General features: G+C 42.9%; 1 protein-coding gene across 2 annotated transcripts in view; it reads left to right on the top strand.

Moving 5' to 3' along the window:
* Positions 1–21,457, top strand: part of ZFAND4 (zinc finger AN1-type containing 4) — a 125,120-nt gene that overhangs the window by 6,805 nt on the left and 96,858 nt on the right. Inside the window, exon 2 of one of the 2 annotated variants that reach the window (XM_033942345.1) lies at positions 5,087–5,402. The exons of the other annotated variant lie outside the window; for it this stretch is intronic. Coding sequence (XP_033798236.1) covers positions 5,219–5,402 — 184 coding nt within the window. The 5' untranslated portion in view covers positions 5,087–5,218. The remainder of the gene's footprint in view (positions 1–5,086; positions 5,403–21,457) is intronic. 2 annotated transcript variants of the gene reach the window in all.

Raw genomic sequence — 21,457 nt, 5'->3', positions numbered from 1 at the left:
CTGCCATTTGCTCCAATTACCATCAAGTTCAAATCTCCCTTTTCTGGTGAAATTATGCAGGAAAACTGTTATCTCGCAATTACAGTAAAACCTTGGTTTGCGAGTATAATTTGTTCCAGAAACATGCTTGTAATCCAAAGCACTAGTATATCAAAGCAAATTTCCCCATAGGAAATAATGGAAACTCGGACGATTCGTTCCACAACCCAAAAACTTTAATACAAAATACTATACAGTACTCCCCCCAAATTTGCAGGGGTTCTGTTCCAGGAACCCCCGCGAATCTTGAAAAACCGCGAATATGGTTTTTCGTGGGGGAGACTGGAGAGGGCAGCGGGAGAGGCAGGAGAGAATAGCCGGAGCACCGGTGAGTGAAGGAAATCACTTGCTGTATGCTCTGACCGCCTCTTCCTGCACTAAAGTCAGGCCTTACCAATCAGGAGCTGCTTTGACATGCAGCTCCTGATTGGTAAGGCCCGATTTTAGTGCAGGAAGAGGTAGTTGGAGCATACAGCAAGTGATTTCCTTCACTCGCCGGTGCTCCGGCTGCTCTCTCCTGCCTCTCCAGCTGTCCTCTTTTGGTCTGCAGTCGCGGTCGGAAAATACCGCGAATGACTGGGACCACGAACCACCAACCGCGAATGACCGGGGGAACACTGTACGTACTGGTATTGCAAGACCTCCCTCATTTAGAACAGTCACTACACTCCCGCAGTGTCAGAGAGAGAAGAACCATCAGCTCAGATGTGACACGTGTATACTGTATGTACTCGTATTGCAAGACTTTGCTTGTTTAGAACAGTCACTACACTCCTCCAGCATCAGAGAGAGAAGAGCCATTGGTTCAGTTGTGATGTGTGTATGCTGTATGTACTTGTATTGCAAGACATTGCTTGTATATCAAGTTAAAATTGAATCAAATGTTTTGCTTGTCTTGCAAAACATTTGCAAACCAAGTTACTTGCAATCTAAGGTTTTATTGTATTTAGCTTCTGGAATTCTAATCACACTTCAAGCTTTAGGGAAGGATACAGTATTGAAACTGCATTGCTCTCTATGATCAATGACGCCTGTCATCTTGATAAGTGGACTTAGCATGTTGCTGATACAACTATCGTAAATCTCTATTCAGCATTTTTATCTGATAGATTGTTTCTTTACTGCTATACTGTTTGAGAGACACTGTTCTTAAAGGGGGTAGTTTTTAACTGGTTATGTTGGTTTTCTCTTTTGTTCCTTTGAGATAGCATTGGACATTAATCTCTCTTAAAGTGTTGGGTCCACTTTGACTCCATTTTGTCTCCTACTTCAATGCTTTAATTTCTCTGCTAGCCTCCTTCATCCAATATGTGGGCCTCTGCATCTGTTTTTATGCTAATGACATATAGCTTGTTAATAATTGTACTTGGGATGATTTTTGTGATATTCAGTAGAAGCTTGTGGATTTAGCTTCTTGGTTGACAGGAAAGCAACTTGTCCTTAGTTTAGGAAAAACTGAGGCTCTTTGGTTTTCTCATAAACCTTCTATTGTTCCACCATGCTTATCCTTGTAAAATACACTCATCCCAACAATGAATCAGCTACTTTATCTTGGGTTATTGTTAAATAGTGTTCTTCTTTTTTCATGCACACATCTCTCAGATGGTCTAGAAATTGTTTGCTGCACTTCATTAGAATAAGGTCCCTTAGATCCTTTCATGAACCCAGTGCATTGAAGACTTGGATTCATTCACTTATCTTATACTGGACTACTGTAATGCATTGTTGATTGATCTTTTGCTTTACTATATTGAGCAGCTGCAACTTATCCAGAACACAGTGGTCAAACTGATTTATAATGCTAGGAAATATGATCCTGTCTTTATGAACAACATTGGCTAAATATACATTACAGAATCAAATTTAAAATTCTGTTCCTTATCCATAAAATGTTTTATATTTGACAGCTCTTCAATCTTTCCTCTCTCTTACCCATTATAATCTAGCATAGAACTAGTGTTCCTCAAACACTAATCTGTTATCAGTCCCTTTATTCAGGACAGTATCAGGATGTAGCCCTTTCTCTGGAATCAATTACTCTGTGACCTTTGTGCTGAGATGCCACTTAAGAAATTCCAGTATGTCTGAAGACTTGGTTCTTCATTCAGATTTTCCTATCCCAAGTCTAGTGGATGAATTCAATTATGTGTTCAATTATGACTCATAAAAACATCAGCCAAGGTGTTCTTTTTTCACACCTTTTCCTTCTGTGTCCCACTGACATGTTCTTGATGATCTCTTCTACATTCTCACTCGTTTTTGACCAGATTCTAAGATTGTTATGTAGAAGATTTGTGTGACTACAGTTTTAAAACAATATTTTTCCATATTTTTACACATCACCATGACTCATATAGGAAGATCTTGTCATCCTTCCAAATTCTAAAAAGAACATAAAAATAGCCTTACTAGGTCAGGCCAATGTCCATCTAGCCCAGTATCCCATCTTCACAGTGGCCAATCAGGGTCAGAAATACCTGGTAAAAAATCCAAATAGTAGCAACACTCTATGGTACCAATCCATAGCAAGCAGTGGCTTCCCCCATGTCTACCTCAATAGCAGATTATAGACTGTTCCTCCTGAACATGTCCAAACTTTTTTTAAAGCCAGCTGCTTTAACCGGCTTAACACATCCTCTGGACATGCATTTCAAAGCTTAACTATTCTCTGAGTGACAAAATACTTCAGCCTATTGATTTTTAAAAGTATCTTCCTGTAACTTCAAGGGTCCTCTAGTCTTTGTAATTTTTGATGGAGTAAAAAATGGATCCACTTGTACCCATTCTACACCACTCAGGATTTTGTAAACTTCAATCATATCTCCCCTCAGCTGTCTCTTTTCCAGGCTGAAGAGTCCTAACCTTTTTAGCCTTTCCTCAAACGAGTGGAGTTCATCCTATTTATCATCTTGGTCACTCTTCTTTGAACCTTTTCTAGTTCCACTATATCTTTTTCAGGTAAGGCAACCAGAATTGAGTGCAATATTCCAAGGAGAGGTTGCACCAAGGAGCGATACAGAGGCATTGTAACATTCTTAGTCTTGCTTTGCCACCCCTTTTCTAATAAATTCTAGCTTCTTGTTTGCTTTTTTGGCCATTGCTAAACATTAGGCGAATGGTTTCAGCGTATTGTCTACTACTACTTTTACCAGACACACACAATGCTGTACATTAAACATGCAAGAGACAGTCCCTGTTCGAAAGAGCACACCAAGCAAAAATGGTGAATCAACATATGCTTCTCATATAGGGGACTACAATGACCCTAGCATCTGGTAATTATGATTTGGGTTATTCTTCCCAATGTGCATCACTTTGCATTTGTCCACATTAAATTTCATCTGCCATTTGGATGACCGGTCTGCCTGTAACTTTTCAGTTTGCATACATTTTAACAACTTTGAACAGTTTAGTGTCATCTGCAAATTTAATTACCTCATTCATTGTTCCAATTTCCTAGAACAGATCCTTGTGGCTCTCAGTATTTATCCTCCTCCTTTGAGAAAAATGGCCATATAACCCTATCCTGTTTGTTTGTTTTTTGTCTGATAACTAATTCCTAATTCAAAACTGAACATTGCGTCCTATCCCATGACTCTCTAATTATTTTTCAGGAGCCTCTCATGAGAAAGTTTGTAAAAAGCTTTCTGAAAATCTACATAGATTACATCAACTGACTCACTTTTATCCACATGTTTATTCATACCTTCAAAGAAGTCAAACAAGTTGGTGAGGCATAGAAACATAGAAGATGACGGCAGAAAAGGGCTACAGCCCATCAAGTCTGCCCACTCTGCTTACCCACCCCCTGTCTATGCCCTAATGACCCAATTTCCTTATCTTGACCCTCGTAGGGATCCCACATGGGTATCCCATTTATTCTTAAAGTCTGGCATGCTGTCTGCCTCGATCACCTGCACTGGAAGCTTGTTCCAATGATCAACCACTCTCTCTGTGAAGAAATACTTTCTGGTGTCGCCATGAAATTTCCGCCCCTGAGTTTGAGCGGGTGCCCTCTTGTGGCCAAGGGTCCCTTGAGAAAGAAAATATCATCTTCCACTTCGACACGTCCCGTGAGGTACTTAAATGTTTCGATCATGTCTCCCTTCTCCCTACGTTCCTCGAGAGTGTAGAGCTGCAATTTGTTCAGTCTCTCTTCGTACGAGAGACCTCCTTTGGGTGAACCCATGTTGACTCTGCTCCATTAAATCATGTTTGTCTACTACATGTATGTATTCCACAATTTTATTTTTTTGTAATTGTTTCTACCATTTTGCCTGGCACTGAAGTCAGGCTTACCGGTCTGTAACTTCCAGGATCTCCGCTGGACCATTTTTAAAAAAATTGGCACAACATTGGCCACCCTCCAATCTTCAGGTACTACAGACAATTTTAGTGATAGATTACAGATCACTAACAGTAAGTCAGCAATTTCATGTCTGAGTTCTTTTAGTATCCTGGGATGTATACCATCCAGTCCAGGCGATTTATCAAATTTTGTCAGTTTGACTCAGTATGTCTTCCAGGTTCACCGAGATTTCTTTCAGTTCCTCTGCATTTTTTATTTATTTATTTTTTTTAGGTTTAGAATCTTGACTTGTTTGGCCATCTCTGCCTTTTCTGTTATATTAAATTCAGTTGGTTACTAGAAACACTTTTTCTGGTTTATAAATAGCTGGGCTAGTATTGGGGCTTCTTCCTCATAAGCAGTGATTCCAGTTGCTTGGAGAGAGCCCCTTGATGAGTTAAGTTAATCTCTTCCATCCCATTTCATTGCATTTGCTTTGGTGTACAATCAGAATATAAAGGACTAGATTGATTTCATCATACTTTACCACAATTAAATATTTGGCAGGAAATTGTACAGTTTGAGCCATAATGCCATTGCCAAATTATTTTTAAAGAACTTTTACTCCATTTGCTAAAGGTAGTATTTGTGCATGTAAAAGATATTGCTGCTGTTATTGACTAGGGATGGGGCAAACTTTACAAATGAGGCTTACAGTGGAAATAGTCATATCTCATCACTTTTTTATGCCCTTATTAGGTGCAGCCTTTGAAACATGAACTACAATATTTCATTATCCATCTGCAAAGTTTAAATGGTTGTTACTGCAATACAAGTGGTGGATAGCCTTCTCAACTTAACTTTCCAGAAAGGAATTGAGAACCCTATGCAATGGCCAACAAAAAAGAGCCTCCTTTCTTCAATGAAGATAATTTGGGCACCTTCCACTACAAGCTCCCTTTTTATGACACCATGGAACTGTTCATCGAGACCCTGACTGGCACCTGTTTTGAGCTACGTGTATCCCCCTTTGAAACTCTGATTTCTGTCAAAGCCAAAATTCAGAGGTTGGAAGGTACAGACTTTTTTCTTAATGTTCTGATAATTGTATGGTCTACTAAAAAATATTGTATTAAAAAACCTTTTTATTCTTTTGAACACAATGGAAGTTAGAAAGAATTATACAGAAGGGATCAAGTGTCTACCCATCTTTCAGGGGACAAAATTACACTGAAAAATTTAATGAAATGGGATGAAATTAGCCATGTGGGGAAAACTAGTAAAAAGACATAGAAAATTTTAAAAATGCATGCGTCAAATCAGACTGAGGATTCCAGAGAAATTATCTCTTCCCCTACAAAAAAAATCTGCAGTTCATTTCTATGGGAGGAGGAGGAACTCCCTTAATTAGTCCCATGACTCAATAAGAAATGCGATGCGTGGAGATGGGCTTTTTTTTTTTTTTGCCTGATCAGTCCTACTGTCTTTGTTTCTCACCTGTAACAGGTGTTTTCCAATGCTTTGCCTGTTGACAAGCAGGATAGTTGGTCCACCGAAATAGGCGACTCCCAGTGTATGAGTTGCCCAGTTTGTCTATAATTTGTTTGTTGTACAGGAGCAGCCTGTTCATAAAGAAAAATAGAAGAGTTACTGCTGTTGGACAAGTTGGCTGGAACAACTTGACTGCTTGCTCTGTCTGTGGAGTGATGCAAGTATCAAGTGAGGACCAAATTGCAGCTTTGCCTTATGGCATCCTGTGAAAACCATCTTGAGCTGCAATGGTTATCCCAGAACAAGCAGGCAGCATATTCTCACATATGGGTGACGCAACCACAGAGCCCCGATGCAGACGGCTTCACAAGCAGACTTGCTTGAAGAACTTTTAGAAAGTTTGCAACTGCCGCACCACACATGTGTGAGTGCCTTCCTGTCTGAGGTAGGGCGCGCATCTCCTCAGTTCTAAGTTTTCCGCGAAGCTGAGAAGCACTCGTTCAAGGCTCTGCGCAAGATTTAGTTCTACTCGTGCCTTTTTTCATCGCGGCTCGTGTATTTTCTTTACAGGGTCGCTGTGCTTTTCTGTGCGTTTGTTAAAAAAAAAAATTATTATTTTTTTTTTTAATCGTGTCAAGGCGGGGCCTACTCTGCGGCCTCACCTGCGGGCTTCGATTTAGCCGCAGCCGTGTTTCATTCCATGTCCCGGCTGGTCACAGGTTTCGAGAAGTGTATCCGGTGTCAACACGCGATCTCCATCACTGACCCACACAAGTTGTATGTACAGTATTTAGGACATGATCATCGTTCAGAGTCATGCGTCCGCTGTGCTACCCTTCAAAATCGAGCCCTTAAACATCGTCGAGTTCAGATTCAGAAAATCTTCGGGGGAATGGATTTGTCTTCAACTGAAACCTTGACCCCGATTCTGGCCCCGTCCTCGACTCCATTAAAATCTTCTACGGGGCCAAAACCTTCAACCTCAACCTCGCTCAAATCTTCCTTGATGGGGAAGTCTTTGTCTTCGGGGAAATCAGCTAAATCTTCTCCTGAGCAGCCGTTATCCTCAGTGTCTCCATCAGGTAAGATAGATAAGCCTACCCCTCTGGACATGCCACCCTTAGAACTGGTGGGTCCGAGGCATCCAGGAAATGTCTCTCAAAATCAAGGCAACACTCTTCCTCAGAAACCATAGCCACACAAATTGTACCAGATCCAGTGGTCTCGATGCCGGCTTTGCAGAATATGTTGGAAACTATTCTGCATCAGGAGTTTGGTAACATGTTTGCCAAATTGACTCCTGCCTCGACCCTGCTTCCTGCAGTCCAGCCTAAGCACTCAGCAGTATTGCAAGGAGTTGAGTCCTTGAGAGTGATTTAAGCTCAATCTACACACTCTATGCAAGGAGTCGAGTCTTTGAGAGTGCCTCGAGCTCAATCTACACACTCTATGCAAGGAGTTGAATCCTTGAGAGTGCCTCGAGATACCTCTACACAAGGAGCTGAGTCCTTCTCAGTGTCTCAATGTCACTCTCCGACTTCCAGTCCTACACCTCTACACTCAAGGCATAGGACGAGGACTCCTCGACATCCATCTTCGAGGCTAGGTTCGACTCAATCACGGGACCGTGATTTGAGGCATAGTTCTTCCCCACAGCATTTGTCAAGGCATTCATCGAGGCCCAGGTCTTCTTCTCGAGACAGGCCTCATTTATCGAAGCATCGGGACTCTTTGAGACCACCAACTCCTTCGTCGAGGAGATCTGTTGTGGAGCCTCCCATTCTCGTCAGTCAAGTTCTTCTCCTGCGAGGTTTTCTTCACCAGCTGGTTTTTCAAAACAAACACGTTATGCTTCCTCGACTCATTCGCCTATGGATTTAGATTTCAGGTATCAATACTCCAGAGAGGCTTCACCTTCGTTCTCTGCTGTGAAAGGTACCTTGAGGAGTTCTCATTCACCTTCTCCTCAACGAGGTCATACTTCTTCAGATCCGGTGTCCTTTACAAAATTTCTATGCCAAATGAGTAAAGATCTTAACATCACTTTGGAATCTGACTCAAAATTCTCTAAGGTAGTGATCTCAAAGTCCCTCCTTGAAGGCCGCAATCCAGTCGGGTTTTCAGGATTTCCCCAATGAATGTGCATTGAAAGCAGTGCATGCACATAGATCTCAAGCATATTCATTGGGGAAATCCTGAAAACCCGACTGAATTGCGGCCTTCAAGGAGGGACTTTGAGACCCCTGCTCTAGGGAGTATTTGGAAGAACTGGGTATGTCTCATCTTCCTAGGGATTCTCTCAAATTACCCATGAATCTCATTCTTTCTCAAGACTTTCAAAAGAAATCTTGATACACCATATTCCGTTCCTGCTGTGCCAGCAAAGATGGAATCTTGATATCGGATGGTTCATTGTAAAGGATTTGAGAAGTCTCAACTATCACATCAATCTCTTCTAGTTGAATCCTCTTTGAAAGATCTAATCCTGCCAAGATTTATGTCACAGTCCCTCTTGGTCGAGAGGGAAGAACTATGGACAAGTTTGGCCGCCTGCTGTATCAAAATTCAATGATGACAAACCGAATTTTGAACTACAACATCATCTTTACTTCTTATCTGAAGCATTTGGTCAACGCCATGCCTAATTTTTTCAAGTATCTTCCTCAACATCGACTTCCAGAGTTTCAACACATGCATCACACTCTAGGTCAGCTTCGCATGCATATGATTCAAGCTGCATATGATGTGTTTGAAATGTCCTCTTGAGTCACTGTGTTCTCTGTGGCAATGCACCGTCTTGTCTGGCTCTGCACCGTAAATATGGACCCGAATCTACAAGATCGACTGGCTAACATCCCATGCCAGGGCAATGAGTTGTTTGATGACTCTATTGAGGCAGCTACCAAGCGCTTATCTGAGCATGAGAAGCCGTTTTCCACCACTAAGGGTTATAGGCCTCCTCCATCGTACCAGAGGCGTTAATCTCAAAAGTCAGCACCTTATTCAAGGCCACCACCTAAGAAACAACAGCAGCAACAGCAACGGCAGTGTAAACCTCAGCCTCCTGCTGCACCTAAGGTCTCTCAGTCTTTTTGACCATAACCTCAATTGTTCTGTCTCTGTCCTCTCCTCTCCCCATTGGTGGTCATCTCTATCATTTTTACCAATGATGGGAGCTCATTACATCCGACCTCTGTGTCCTCACAATCATCAGGGAAGGTTATTCTCTTCACTTCATCCAGGTTCCAGCAGATCTTCCCCCAAGAGAGTATCCTTCCAATCCGTCATAGACCACCCTTCTTTTTCAGGAAGCTCAAGCTCTGCTTCGTCTCTGTGCCATCAAGAGAGTTCCTCTGGAACAGCAGAGCACGGGATTTTACTCCCGTTACTTCCTTGTCCCGAAGAAGACGGGGGATCCACAACCTATCTCAGAGCTCTCAACAAATTTCTTGTCAGAAAAGTTTTGGATGTTGTCTCTAGCATCATTGTATCTCCTTCTAGATCTCAATGATTGGTTATGCTCTCTGGATCTCAAAGAGGCTTGCACTCACATTCCCATTCATCCAGCCTTTTGCAAATTTCTCAGATTTCGGGTGGGAAATAATCCTTTTCCATAGAGTGCTACCCTTCGGCCTGGCATCATCTCCCACAGTTTTCACCAAGTGCCTGGTGGTAGTAGCAGCAGCTGTGTGCAGCCATGGTCTTCAGGTTTGGCTCATCAAAGATTCAACATCTCAGGGGGTTATTGTAACAACTCAATGGACTATTTGGTTCCTCCAAAATTTGGGGTTCGAAATAAACTTTCCAAAATTCCAGCTACAGCACTCTCATACTCTACAGTTCATTGGAGCTGTAATGGACACTACAACTTAGAGCATTCCTTCCTTAACAACATCAGGATGCTCTTATTCAACTTTGTCAAAAAGTGTCATCCTTCACTTCACTCTAAGTGAGACACATGATGGTTCTGCTAAGTCAAATGGCCTGTACAGTTCACGTGACTCCTTTTGCCAGACTTCACCTCAGAATCCCTCAGTGGACCCTGGCATCTCAGTGGGCGTAGGCTTTTGACCCACTCTCAGCACATTACAGTGACTCCTTTGTTGAGACAGTCTCTCCACTGATGGATGCTCTCTTCCAATCTCTCCAGAGGTTTACTGTTTCAAATGCCCACTCACCAGAAGGTCCTCACGACAGATTCCTCGACCTACGCTTGGGGGGCTCATCTCGATGGTCTCCGTACTCAAGGGCATTGGTCCAGCACAGACCGTCGGTGTCACATAAATCTGTTGGAACTCAGAGTGATATTCAATGCTCTCAAAGCTTTTCGAACAAAAGTAGAACCCTAAATCGAGGAGGTACAAAAACAAGGTAAAAATAAAAGAACCTCCCTCACCCCAAGGAGTCTAACAAAGATTAGGGGAAAGAGATGAAGTCCAACTCCAGATTAAAGAAAATCCAAAAATAAATCTATAATTTGAGATATTAAGGTATTAAACGGACAAGCCCTCAGTCACACAGCAACCTCTGGAATCTCCAGGGAAAAGCTGTCGCGGGTTTACACCCAGAAAGGTGTTAACTGCGAAACATCCCCGGGCTTGCTCCGGATAATATTTCAAGTGCCTATAAAGTGCAATGTGTGAAAAACTCAAATAGAAAAAACACACACTATCAAAATGAAGAAGGAATTCATCTCTTCCCCCTAAGCTGGGGGCCAAACAGGAAAGTAAGTGTCCAAATCTAACCAAACTCAAAAAAACACAGTCTGAAAGAACTTAGCTTCTCCGTGTGTGGTGGAGGTATAAATCAACAAGCAGCAAACAAAGTCTTCGTCCAACGGACTCCGTTTCGGGGGAGAACGCCCCCTTCTTCAGGAACCGCACTGCTCAATGACCCTCAGATTCATAAATAAAGCAGGGAAGAAATGGCCATTTCTTCCCTGCTTTACTTATGAATCTGAGGGTCACTGAGCAGTGCGCTTCCTGAAGAAGGGGGCGTTCTCCCCCGAAACGGAGTCCGTTGGACGAAGACTTTGTTTGCTGCTTGTTGATTTATACCTCCACCACACACGGAGAAGCTAAGTTCTTTCAGACTGTGTTTTTTTGAGTTTGGTTAGATTTGGACACTTACTTTCCTGTTTGGCCCCCAGCTTAGGGGGAAGAGATGAATTCCTTCTTCATTTTGATAGTGTGTGTTTTTTCTATTTGAGTTTTTCACACATTGCACTTTATAGGCACTTGAAATATTATCCGGAGCAAGCCCGGGGATGTTTCGCAGTTAACACCTTTCTGGGTGTAAACCCGCGACAGCTTTTCCCTGGAGATTCCAGAGGTTGCTGTGTGACTGAGGGCTTGTCCGTTTAATACCTTAATATCTCAAATTATAGATTTATTTTTGGATTTTCTTTAATCTGGAGTTGGACTTCATCTCTTTCCCCTAATCTTTGTTAGACTCCTTGGGGTGAGGGAGGTTCTTTTATTTTTACCTCAAAGCTTTTCAGCATCTTCTTCACGATCAAGTAGTCCTCATTCGTACAGACAATCAAGTAGCCATGTACTATGTCAACAAGCAGGGAGGAACAGGATCTCTTCCTCTTTGCCAGGAGACTCAGAAGGTTTGGAATTAGGCAATTCTTCACAATATCTTTCTGAAAGCCATCTACATTCAAGGAGAGAAAAACTTTTTAGTGGACAAAATGAGTCGTCTTCTACAGCCTCACGAATGGACACTCAATTCCTCGCCATCACATTTTTTCTCAGTGGGTAATTCCTCAAATAAATCTCTTTGCATCTCCCCCAACAACAAACTGCCTCATTTTTGTTCCAGGATATACTCTCCTCATCGCCTCGAGGCAGATGCTTTTCTTCTGGAATGGACAAACCAGTTTCTGTATGCATTTCCTCCATTCCCTCTCATTCTCAAGACACTCATCAAACACGAACATGCCACCATGATTCTCATAGCTCCTTGGTGACCCAGACAACCATGGTTCTCCCTTCTACTTCAACTCAACAGCAGGGAGTCGCTACTTCTACCAGTTTTTCCGTCTCTGTTGACACAGAGTCAGGGGTCTCTGCTTCATCCCAACCTGCAGTCTCTGCACCTGACAGCTTGGTACCTTTCAACATAACTGCCAGTTTCCAGTCCTCTCAATCTGTAGCAGACATTTTAGAGGCTTCCAGAAAAGCCTACTACTAGGCAATATTACCATCAGAAATGGACTAGTTTTTCTGCTTGGTGCGCCCTTCATCACAAGGAGCCTCAATCTACCTCCTTGTCTTCAGTTTTGGATTACCTATTGCATTTATCTCACATTCATTAGAGTCCATCTCAGTGCAATTGCTGCTTTTCATCAGCCACTAGAGGGAAAACCTTTTATCTGCTCATCCTATGGTTTCCAGATTTATGAAAAGACTTTTCAATGTCAAGCCACCTCTCAAACCGCCTCCTGTGGTTTGGGATATCAATGTTGTTCTTGCTCAGTTGATGAAACCTCCATTTGAACCAATGTCTATGGCTCATTTGAAATATGTCACTTGGAAAGTGGTCTTCCTTATTGCTCTCACGTCTGCTCGCAGAGTCAGTGAGGTACAAGCTTTAGTAGCAGACCTACCTTTTACGGTATTCCATCATGACAAGGTGGTCCTCCATACTCATCCTAAATTCTTAGTTTCAGAATTTCATCTTGTTCTTCCAGTGTTTTTTCCAAAGCCTCATTCTCATCCTGGAGAAACAGCTCTTCATACTCAGGACTGCAAGTGTGCTTTGGCCTTCTACTTACAAAGTGCTTTGGCTTTCTACTTACAAAAGACTAAGCCACAAAGATCTTCTCCTCAACTTTTTGTTTCCTTCGATCCAAATAAGTTGGGACATCCAGTTTCTAAGAGAACCATCTCCAAATGGTTGGCTGCTTGCATCTCTTCTATGCTCAGACTGGATTGCATCTACAGGGTCGAGTCACAGCCAATAAAGTTAGAGCTATGGCGGCATCTGTGACTGAGTTCAAAGAAGCGTGGGATGAACACAGAAGATTTAGAATCAGAAAATAATATTAAATATTGAACTAGGCCAGTTACTGGGCAGACTTTTACGGTCTGTGTCTGTGTATGGCCATTTGGTGGAGGATGGGCAGGGGAGGGCTTCAATGGCTGGGAGGATGTAGATAGGCTGGAGTAAGTCTTAACAGAGATTTCGGCAGTTGGAACCCAAGCATAGTACCATAGAAACATAGAAATAGACGGCAGATAAGGGCCACAGCCCATCTAGTCTGCCCACCCTAATGACCCTCCCCTACCTTTCTCTGTGAATAGATCCCACGTGTCTATCCCATTTGGCCTTAAAATCAGGCACGCTGCTGGCCTCAATCACCTGTAGTGGAAGACTGTTCCAGCGATCAACCACTCTTTCAGTGAAAAAGAATTTCCTGGTGTCACCTCGTAGTTTCCCGCCCCTGATTTTCAACGGATGCCCTCTTGTTGTCGTGGGACCCTTGAAAAAGAAGATATCTTCCTCCGCCTCGATGCGGCCCGTAAGATACTTGAACGTCTCGATCATGTCTCCCCTCTCTCTGCGCTCCTCGAGCGAGTATAGCTGTAATTTGTCAAGCCGTTCTTCATATGGAAGATCCTTGAGTCCCGAGACCATCCGGGTGGCCATTCTCTGCACCGACTCCAGTCTCAGCACATCCTTGCGATAATGTGGCCTCCAAAATTGCACACAGTATTCCAGGTGGGGCCTCACCATGGATCTATACAATGGCATAATGACTTCCTCCTTACGGCTGACGAAACCCCTTCGTATGCAACCCATTATTTGTCTTGCCTTGGATGAAGCCTGCTCCACTTGATTGGCAGACTTCATGTCCTCACTGACGATCACCCCCAAGTCTCGTTCTGCTACCGTTTTTGCTAGGATCTCGCCATTAAGGGTATAAGACTTGCATGGATTTTGGCTGCCCAGGTGCATAATTTTGCATTTTTTGGCATTGAAGTTGAGTTGCCATGTCCTAGACCAGCGCTCCAGCAGGAGTAGGTCGTGCATCATGTTGTCGGGCACTGAATCTTTGTCTGTTGTGCATTTGCCCACTACATTACTTAGTTTGGCGTCATCGGCGAATAATGTTATTTTACCTCGAAGCCCTTCTGCCAAGTCCCTTATAAAGATGTTGAATAGGATTGGGCCCAAGACTGAGCCCTGTGGCACTCCACTGATCACCTCCGTCATTTCGGAGGGGGTGCCATTCACCACCACCCTTTGAAGCCTACCTCCAAGCCAGTTCCCAACCCATTGCGTCAATGTGTCACCTAATCCTATAGAACTCATCTTGCCCAGCAACCTGCGGTGTGGTACGCTATCGAATGCTTTGCTAAAGTCCAGGTACACGATGTCCAGGGACTCCCCAATATCCAGCTTCTCCGTCACCCAATCAAAGAAGCTGATCAGGTTGGATTGGCATGATCTCCCCTTAGTAAATCCATGTTGTCGGGGATCCCGTAGATTCTTTTCATCCAGGATTTTATCCAATTGGTGTTTGATTAGAGTTTCCATTAGTTTGCTCACTATCGATGTTAGACTCACTGGTCTGTAGTTTTCTGTCTCCATCTTTGAGCCTTTCTTGTGGAGTGGAATGACGTTAGCCGTCCTCCAGTCCAACGGGACGCTGCCTGTACTAAGGGAGAGGTTGAAGAGCGCGGACAGTGGCTCCGCCAAGACATCACTCAGTTCCCTTAGCACCCTGGGGTGCAGGTTGTCCGGCCCCATTGCTTTGTTAACCTTGAGCTTTGACAGCTCACCGTAGACACTGCTGGGCGTAAACTCAAAGTCACTAAAAGGGTCAACTGAGCCAACCCTTGTCTGTAGCTGAGGGCCAAGCCCCGGCGCTTCTCGGGTGAAGACTGAGCAGAAGTATTCATTTAATAGTTGGGCTTTTTCCGAATCCTTATCCACATAGTCTCCGTCTGGATTCCTAAGACTTACAATCCCGCCTGAGTTTTTTCTTCTGTCACTGATATACCTGAAGAAGGATTTATCTCCCTTCTGGATGTTCTTTGCCAGAGACTCTTCCATGTGGAATTTAGCCTCTCTGACTGCTGTTTTGACGGCTTTTGATTTGGTCAGGTAGTCTGCTCTAGAGTCCTGCTTCCCTGATTTTTTGTAAGAGATGAATGCTTTTTTCTTCTCCTTGATGAGGTTTGAGATCTCTGCAGTAAACCACTGTGGCTTATTGTTCCTTCGCCGTTTACTTACTGATTTAACATAGCGGTTTGTTGCTTCTTGTATGGTGGCTTTCAAAGTCAACCACATTTCTTCCACATTATCAGTTTCAGCTTGGCTTTGTAGCGCCTGGTGAACGAAGTCTCCCATTTCTTTGAAATTTGTGTCCTTGAATTTGAGGACCTTGGTCAGTGTGGTAGATTTAGTGAAACCTTTCCTGAGATTGAACCATACCATGTTGTGGTCACTGGAGGCCGGGTAAAGCTTTGGATTTTCGCCCAGAAATAGCTAAGAAGAAAAAAAATAAAAAATAAAAATAAAAAATTTAAATTGAATCAGGTTGGGCAGACTGGATGGACCATTCGGGTCTTTATCTGCCGTCATCTACTATGTTACTATGTTACTATGTAGCTTTCCTTAGATCTACTCCTATTGAGGAAATCTGAAAAGCTGCCACTTGATCCTCAGTTCATACAGTCACCTCTCATTATTGTCTGGATTCTTTTTCCAGACAGGATGGCCACATTGGTCAGACAGTATTACAAAATTTATTCTCCTGAATTGCCAACTCTCCCACCATCCCATTCTGGTTAGCTTGGAGGGTCACCCATATGTGAGAATATACTGTCTGCTTGTCCTAGGATAAAGCACAGTTACTTACCTTAACAGGTGTTATCCAGGGACAGTAGGCAGATATTCTCACAACCCACCCACCTCCCCTTGTTGGCTTCTTAGCTAGCTATCTGAACTGAGGAGATGCGCGCCCTACCTCGGGCAGGAAGGCACTCGCGCATGCGCGGTGCGGCAGTCGCGAACTTTCTAAAAGTTCTTCAAGCAAGCCTGCTTGTGAAGCGGTCTGCATCGGGGCTCCGTGGTTGACATCACCCATATGTGAGAATATCTGCCTGCTGTCCCTGGATAACACCTGTTACGGTAAGTAACTGTGCTTTCTGATTTGATGAGATTTTAGTTTAATACATGATTTCACAAAGGTACATATGGGATGGTGCAGATAACAACTCTGTTCACTCAAAATGTTTATGAACAACTTACAAATATGAAAGTGGACAAACTTGTGGGGTCTGATGAGAGACATCACTGAGGGACCTCCAAAAAATATTTTCAGATCCTCTAAAGCAGTGGTCTCAAACTCGCAGCCCGGGGACCACATTCAGCCTGCCAGGTACTATTTTGAGGCCCTCAGTATGTTTGTCATAATCACAAAAGTAAAAACAGTTTCTTGATCATATTTCTCTTTAGCTATAAATTACAATATTATTATTAAGACTTAGCCAAAAGGAAAGATTTATAAACTATAAAAAATGTCATTTCTTTAATAAGAATCCAAAGAAATCTCTCTTGCCATATACAACCAAGAATGCAAAGAACTGGACAATGATATTTAAACACGGGATATCTCAGAATGCTACCCTGATAAATATCAGCGTGGCAGCACTCCTCACTGAATTCATCCTGTGTATATCAAAGTTGTTTTGCTACTCCTGTGTATATTAAAGCTGTTTTGTTACTCTTTATTATATATCAGCCATTAGCTTTTATTAAAGACTTTATTTAAACTTTTTTATCTTTATCTGTTATATTTTTTTCTAATTGGTTATATCTATTAAATCTTCTACAATATTTTTCATGTTCTTCAACTTGTCATGTAATTGGACTTCATCTTATTATTTAAGCTTATTCATTTGGGCATTCCAATCTCTAACATTCATAAATGAACTTAGCATTTTTTGATGAATGCACTTAGCTTTTTTAAAAAACTGCATGGCCGCACTGTTCCCCACCAACGCGTTTCGCCTTCTTCAGGACAGGGCTAGTGCTGCAACAGCCTATTGGCTTCCACCATTCCAATCATGCCGCGACTGCGGGATGATTGGAATGGTGAAAGCCAACGTGGGGAACAGTGCGGCCATGCAGTTTTAAAAAAAAGCTAAGTGCATTTATCAAAAAATGCTAAGTTCATTTATGAATGTTAGAGATTGGAATGCCCAAATGAATAAGCTTAAATAATAAGATGAAGTTCAATCACATGACAAGTTGAAGAACATGAAAAATATTGTAGAAGATTTAATAGATATAACCAATTAGAAAAAAATATAACAGATAAAGATAAAAAAGTTTAAATAAAGTCTTTAATAAAAGCTAATGGCTGATATATAATAAAGAGTAGCAAAACAGCTTTGATATACACAGGGTGAATTCAGTGAGGAGTGCTGCCACGCTGATATTTATCAGGGTAGCATTCTGAGATATCCCCAGTGTTTAAATATCATTGTCCAGTTCTTTGCATTCTTGGTTGTATATGGCAAGAGAGATTTCTTTGGATTCTAATTGATTGCTTCCATTTTGCCTATTCCTTAATGTAATTTCTTTAATAAGACATTAACTATTTTTTTCTGAGGTCCTCCAAGTACCTACAAATCCAAAATGTGACCCTGCAAAGGGTTTGAGTTTGAGACCACTGCTTTAAAGGATGTGTTTAATGGATGTTTGGAAATAGGATATGTTCCATGGTATTGGGGAGAGACTGGTATGGTCCCTCTTCACAAAGGTATGGTCCCTCTTCACAAAGGTAAGAATCTAGATCAGGGGTCTCGAAGTCCCTCCTTGAGGGCCGCAATCCAGTCTGGTTTTTAGGATTTCCCCAATGAATATGCATGAGATCTATGTGCATGCACTGCTTTCAATGCATATTCATTGAGGAAATCCTGAAAACCTGACTGGATTGCGGCCCTCAAGGAGGGACTTTGAGATCCCTGATCTAGAGCTTGGTTGTGTTTCATATCAGCCTCTGTACCTCTCTTTTTTTGTATGTAGTGTTTTGTGTCTGGATGGTTCTTAGACTAGTATCTTTTCTATTCACATAATGGAATTCCTTTCTTGATTTTGTGTCTTATATTTAGATTGTAAACCACCTAGTCCTGCTAGTCAAATTTGTGTGGTATTAAAAAAAATACTAATATTTAAATAAATAAAATCTATAAACTGGTAAATCTAACCTCTAGTGAAAAGATAATGGAAAAGTTGCTGAAGGAAAAGATAATGAAGTTTCTACAATCTAATGGGATGCAAAATCCACGTCAATGTGGCTTCACCTAAGGTAGATTTGCCAGATAAATCTGATTTTTTGACTGAGTAACAAAAAAAACCAAAACAACTGGATTGAGGCTATGCACTGAATACAGTCTACTTAGATTTCAGCAAAGCATCTGCTGTTCCTCATAGGAAGCTCATGAATAAATTGAGCAGCTTCAGGGTGGGATGTAAAGTGGTTAACTGGATCAGAAATTGGTTAACTGACAGACAACAGAGGTTGGTGGTAGTAGAATTCACTCAAAAGAGAGAAAGATGAGTAGTGGAGTGCCTAGGGGATCTGTACTGGGGCTGATTCTACTCAGTATTTTGTGAACAATACTGACAAAAGGTTAGAAGGAAATGTGTGCCTTTTCTGAGGATGACACAGACATTAGCAACAAAGTGGACACCGTGGAAGGAGTGGAAAGCATAAGAAGGGATCTACAAAAATTAGAAATGTGGGCAGATGCTTGGCAGTTAAGCTTTAATGTGAAGAAATGTAGACTGATGTATTTGAGGTGCAGAAACCCAAATGAGCTATATATGATAAGAGATAAGAAGCCAATGTACATGGACCACGAAAGGGACCTCAGGTGATAATGTCTGAAGATGTCAAAGTGTTGGCTAATGCTAAAAGGATGCTTGGCTGAGGGGCAGAATCAGTATTGTGTTCAGTTTTGAAGCTATATCTTGCAAAGAACATAGACTCAAAGCAGTTCAAACAGAAGCAATAAAAAATTGTATAGGGCCTCTAAAAGAAGTTGTACAAGAAAATACTTGAATATGTATACTCTGGAGGAGAAGAGTGATGGGGAAGATCTATAGATTTTTTTTTGTTGTTGTTCATTTAGATCTTTTCAAGTAATTTTTTCCAAATATGGAAACTATAGCTGCAAGGTGGGGAGGGAGCGACACTGTAAAGCAACATACCCTCAACCAAAATGGAAACAGCAGTAAGGTCGGAAGGCTTGGAATCAATATGGGTTAAGCTACCAGGAGGATCTGGAGCAGACATCAAATTGGGTCTATACTATCGTCCGCCTGGCCAATCGGAAGAAATCGACCGGGACCTGGAGACGGAACTGCGGCAGGTATGCAAGAATGGAAGTGTGGTGGTGATGGGAGACTTCAACTACCCTGGGATAGACTGGAGTATCGGGCACTCAAGTTGCGAGAGAGAGACCAAATTCCTGGAAGCCACGAGGGACTGCTTCCTGGAACAGCTGGTCATGGAACCTACACGAGGAGAAGCTACTCTTGATCTAATCTTCAGTGGACTGGGGGGACCTGCAAAGGAAGTAGCGGTATTAGACCCACTGGGAAACAGCGATCACAACATGATCCAGTGCAGACTAGAACTGGGATCATCCAGGGTGAAAAGAACCACAACAACAGCGCTCAACTTCAGAAAAGGGAATTATGATGCAATGAGGAAAATGGTGGGGAAGAAACTCAACGGCAGCACAAGGAAGGTAGAGTCCGTAGAAAGCGCCTGGACCCTGCTCAAGCGTACGGTGCACGAAGCACAGAACCTGTACGTCCCCAGGTTCAGAAAAGAGTGCAAGAAAAATCGAATAAAGAACCCAGCATGGATAACGGCAGCTGTAAAAAAGGCGATCAGTAACAAGAAAGCATCGTTCAAAAAATGGAAACAGGATCAAACGCAGGCCAACCAAAAGGAACACAAGGAAAGCCAGAAGGAATGCCACCGAGTGGTTAGGAGAGCAAAGAGGGAATATGAAGAGAGACTAGCGGGAGAGGCAAAAAATTTCAAATCATTCTTCAGGTACGTAAAGGGGAAGCAACCAGCGAGGGAAGAAGTGGGGCCCTTGGATGATGGGGATAGAAAGGGAGTAGTGAGGGAGGAAAAAGAAATAGCTGACAAGTTAAATGACTTCTTTACGTCGGTCTTCACGAGGGAGGACACATCCAACATTCCGGAACCAGAGGAAATAGAAAATGGAGATCAAGATAACAAGCTGGTCAAATTAGAGGTGAGCCAGGAGGATGTCCTCAGGCAGATAGACAAGCTAAAGAGCGACAAGTCGCCAGGTCCGGATAGCATTCACCCAAGGGTGCTCAAGGAATTAAGGAATGAAATAGCAGAGGCACTTCAGCAAATATGCAACCTATCTCTAAAAACTGGAGAGATCCCGGAGGACTGGAAAATAGCTAATGTCACGCCCATCTTCAAGAAGGGTTCGAGGGGCGACCCGGGAAACTATAGGCCGGTAAGCCTCACATCGGTCCCGGGAAAGATGATGGAGGCACTGATTAAGGACAGCATCTGTGACCATATCGAAAAAAATGGACAGCTAAGGTCGAGCCAGCATGGGTTCTGCAAGGGTAGGTCGTGCCTCACAAACTTGTTGTACTTCTTTGAGGGGGTAAACAACCAGGTGGACAAAGGAGAACCCATAGACATAATTTACCTAGACTTCCAGAAAGCCTTCGATAAGGTACCACATGAGCGGTTGCTCAGGAAGCTATGGAACCATGGGGTGCACGGGGAGGTCCACTGATGGATCAAAAACTGGCTGGCAGACAGGAAGCAGAGGGTTGGTGTAAAGGGCCATTACTCGGACTGGCAAGGGGTCACGAGCGGGGTTCCTCAAGGATCGGTGCTGGGACCGCTCCTGTTTAACATATTCATTGACGACCTGGAGGCGGGAACAAAATGCGAGGTCATCAAATTTGCAGATGACACCAAACTATTCAGCAAGGTTGAAACCACGGTTGACTGCGAGAATCTCCAAAGGGATCTTACGACATTGGAAGAATGGGCGAAAAAGTGGCAAATGAGCTTCAATGTAGGGAAATGCAAGGTCATGCATATAGGGAGAAGGAACCCGATGTTCACTTACAAAATGGGGGGATCAATGCTAGGGGTCAGTAATCTGGAAAGAGACTTGGGAGTGATGGTAGACACGACATTGAAGGCGTCGGCACAATGCGCCACAGCCTCGAGGAAAGCAAACCAAATGTTAGGTATCATTAAGAAGGGTATCTCGACCAGAACGAAGGAAGTCATCCTGCCACTGTACCGGGCTATGGTGCGCCCGCATCTGGAATACTGTGTACAGTACTGGTCACCGTACCTCCAAAAAGGACATGGCAATGCTTGAGGGAGTCCAGAGAAGAGCAACTAAACTGATTAAGGGTATGGAAAACCTTACATACACTGACAGACTGAAGAAGCTGGGGCTGTTCTCCCTGGAAAAGCGGAGACTCAGAGGAGATATGATAGAGACCTTCAAGATCCTGAGGGGCATCGAAAAGGTTGACAAAGACAGATTTTTCAATTTGAAAGAAACCACAAGAACAAGGGGTCAC

Source organism: Geotrypetes seraphini, chromosome 4, assembly GCF_902459505.1.
Source record: "Geotrypetes seraphini chromosome 4, aGeoSer1.1, whole genome shotgun sequence".
Classification (NCBI taxonomy): Eukaryota; Metazoa; Chordata; class Amphibia; order Gymnophiona; family Dermophiidae; genus Geotrypetes; species Geotrypetes seraphini.
This window is presented reverse-complemented; position numbering and strand designations above follow the sequence as displayed.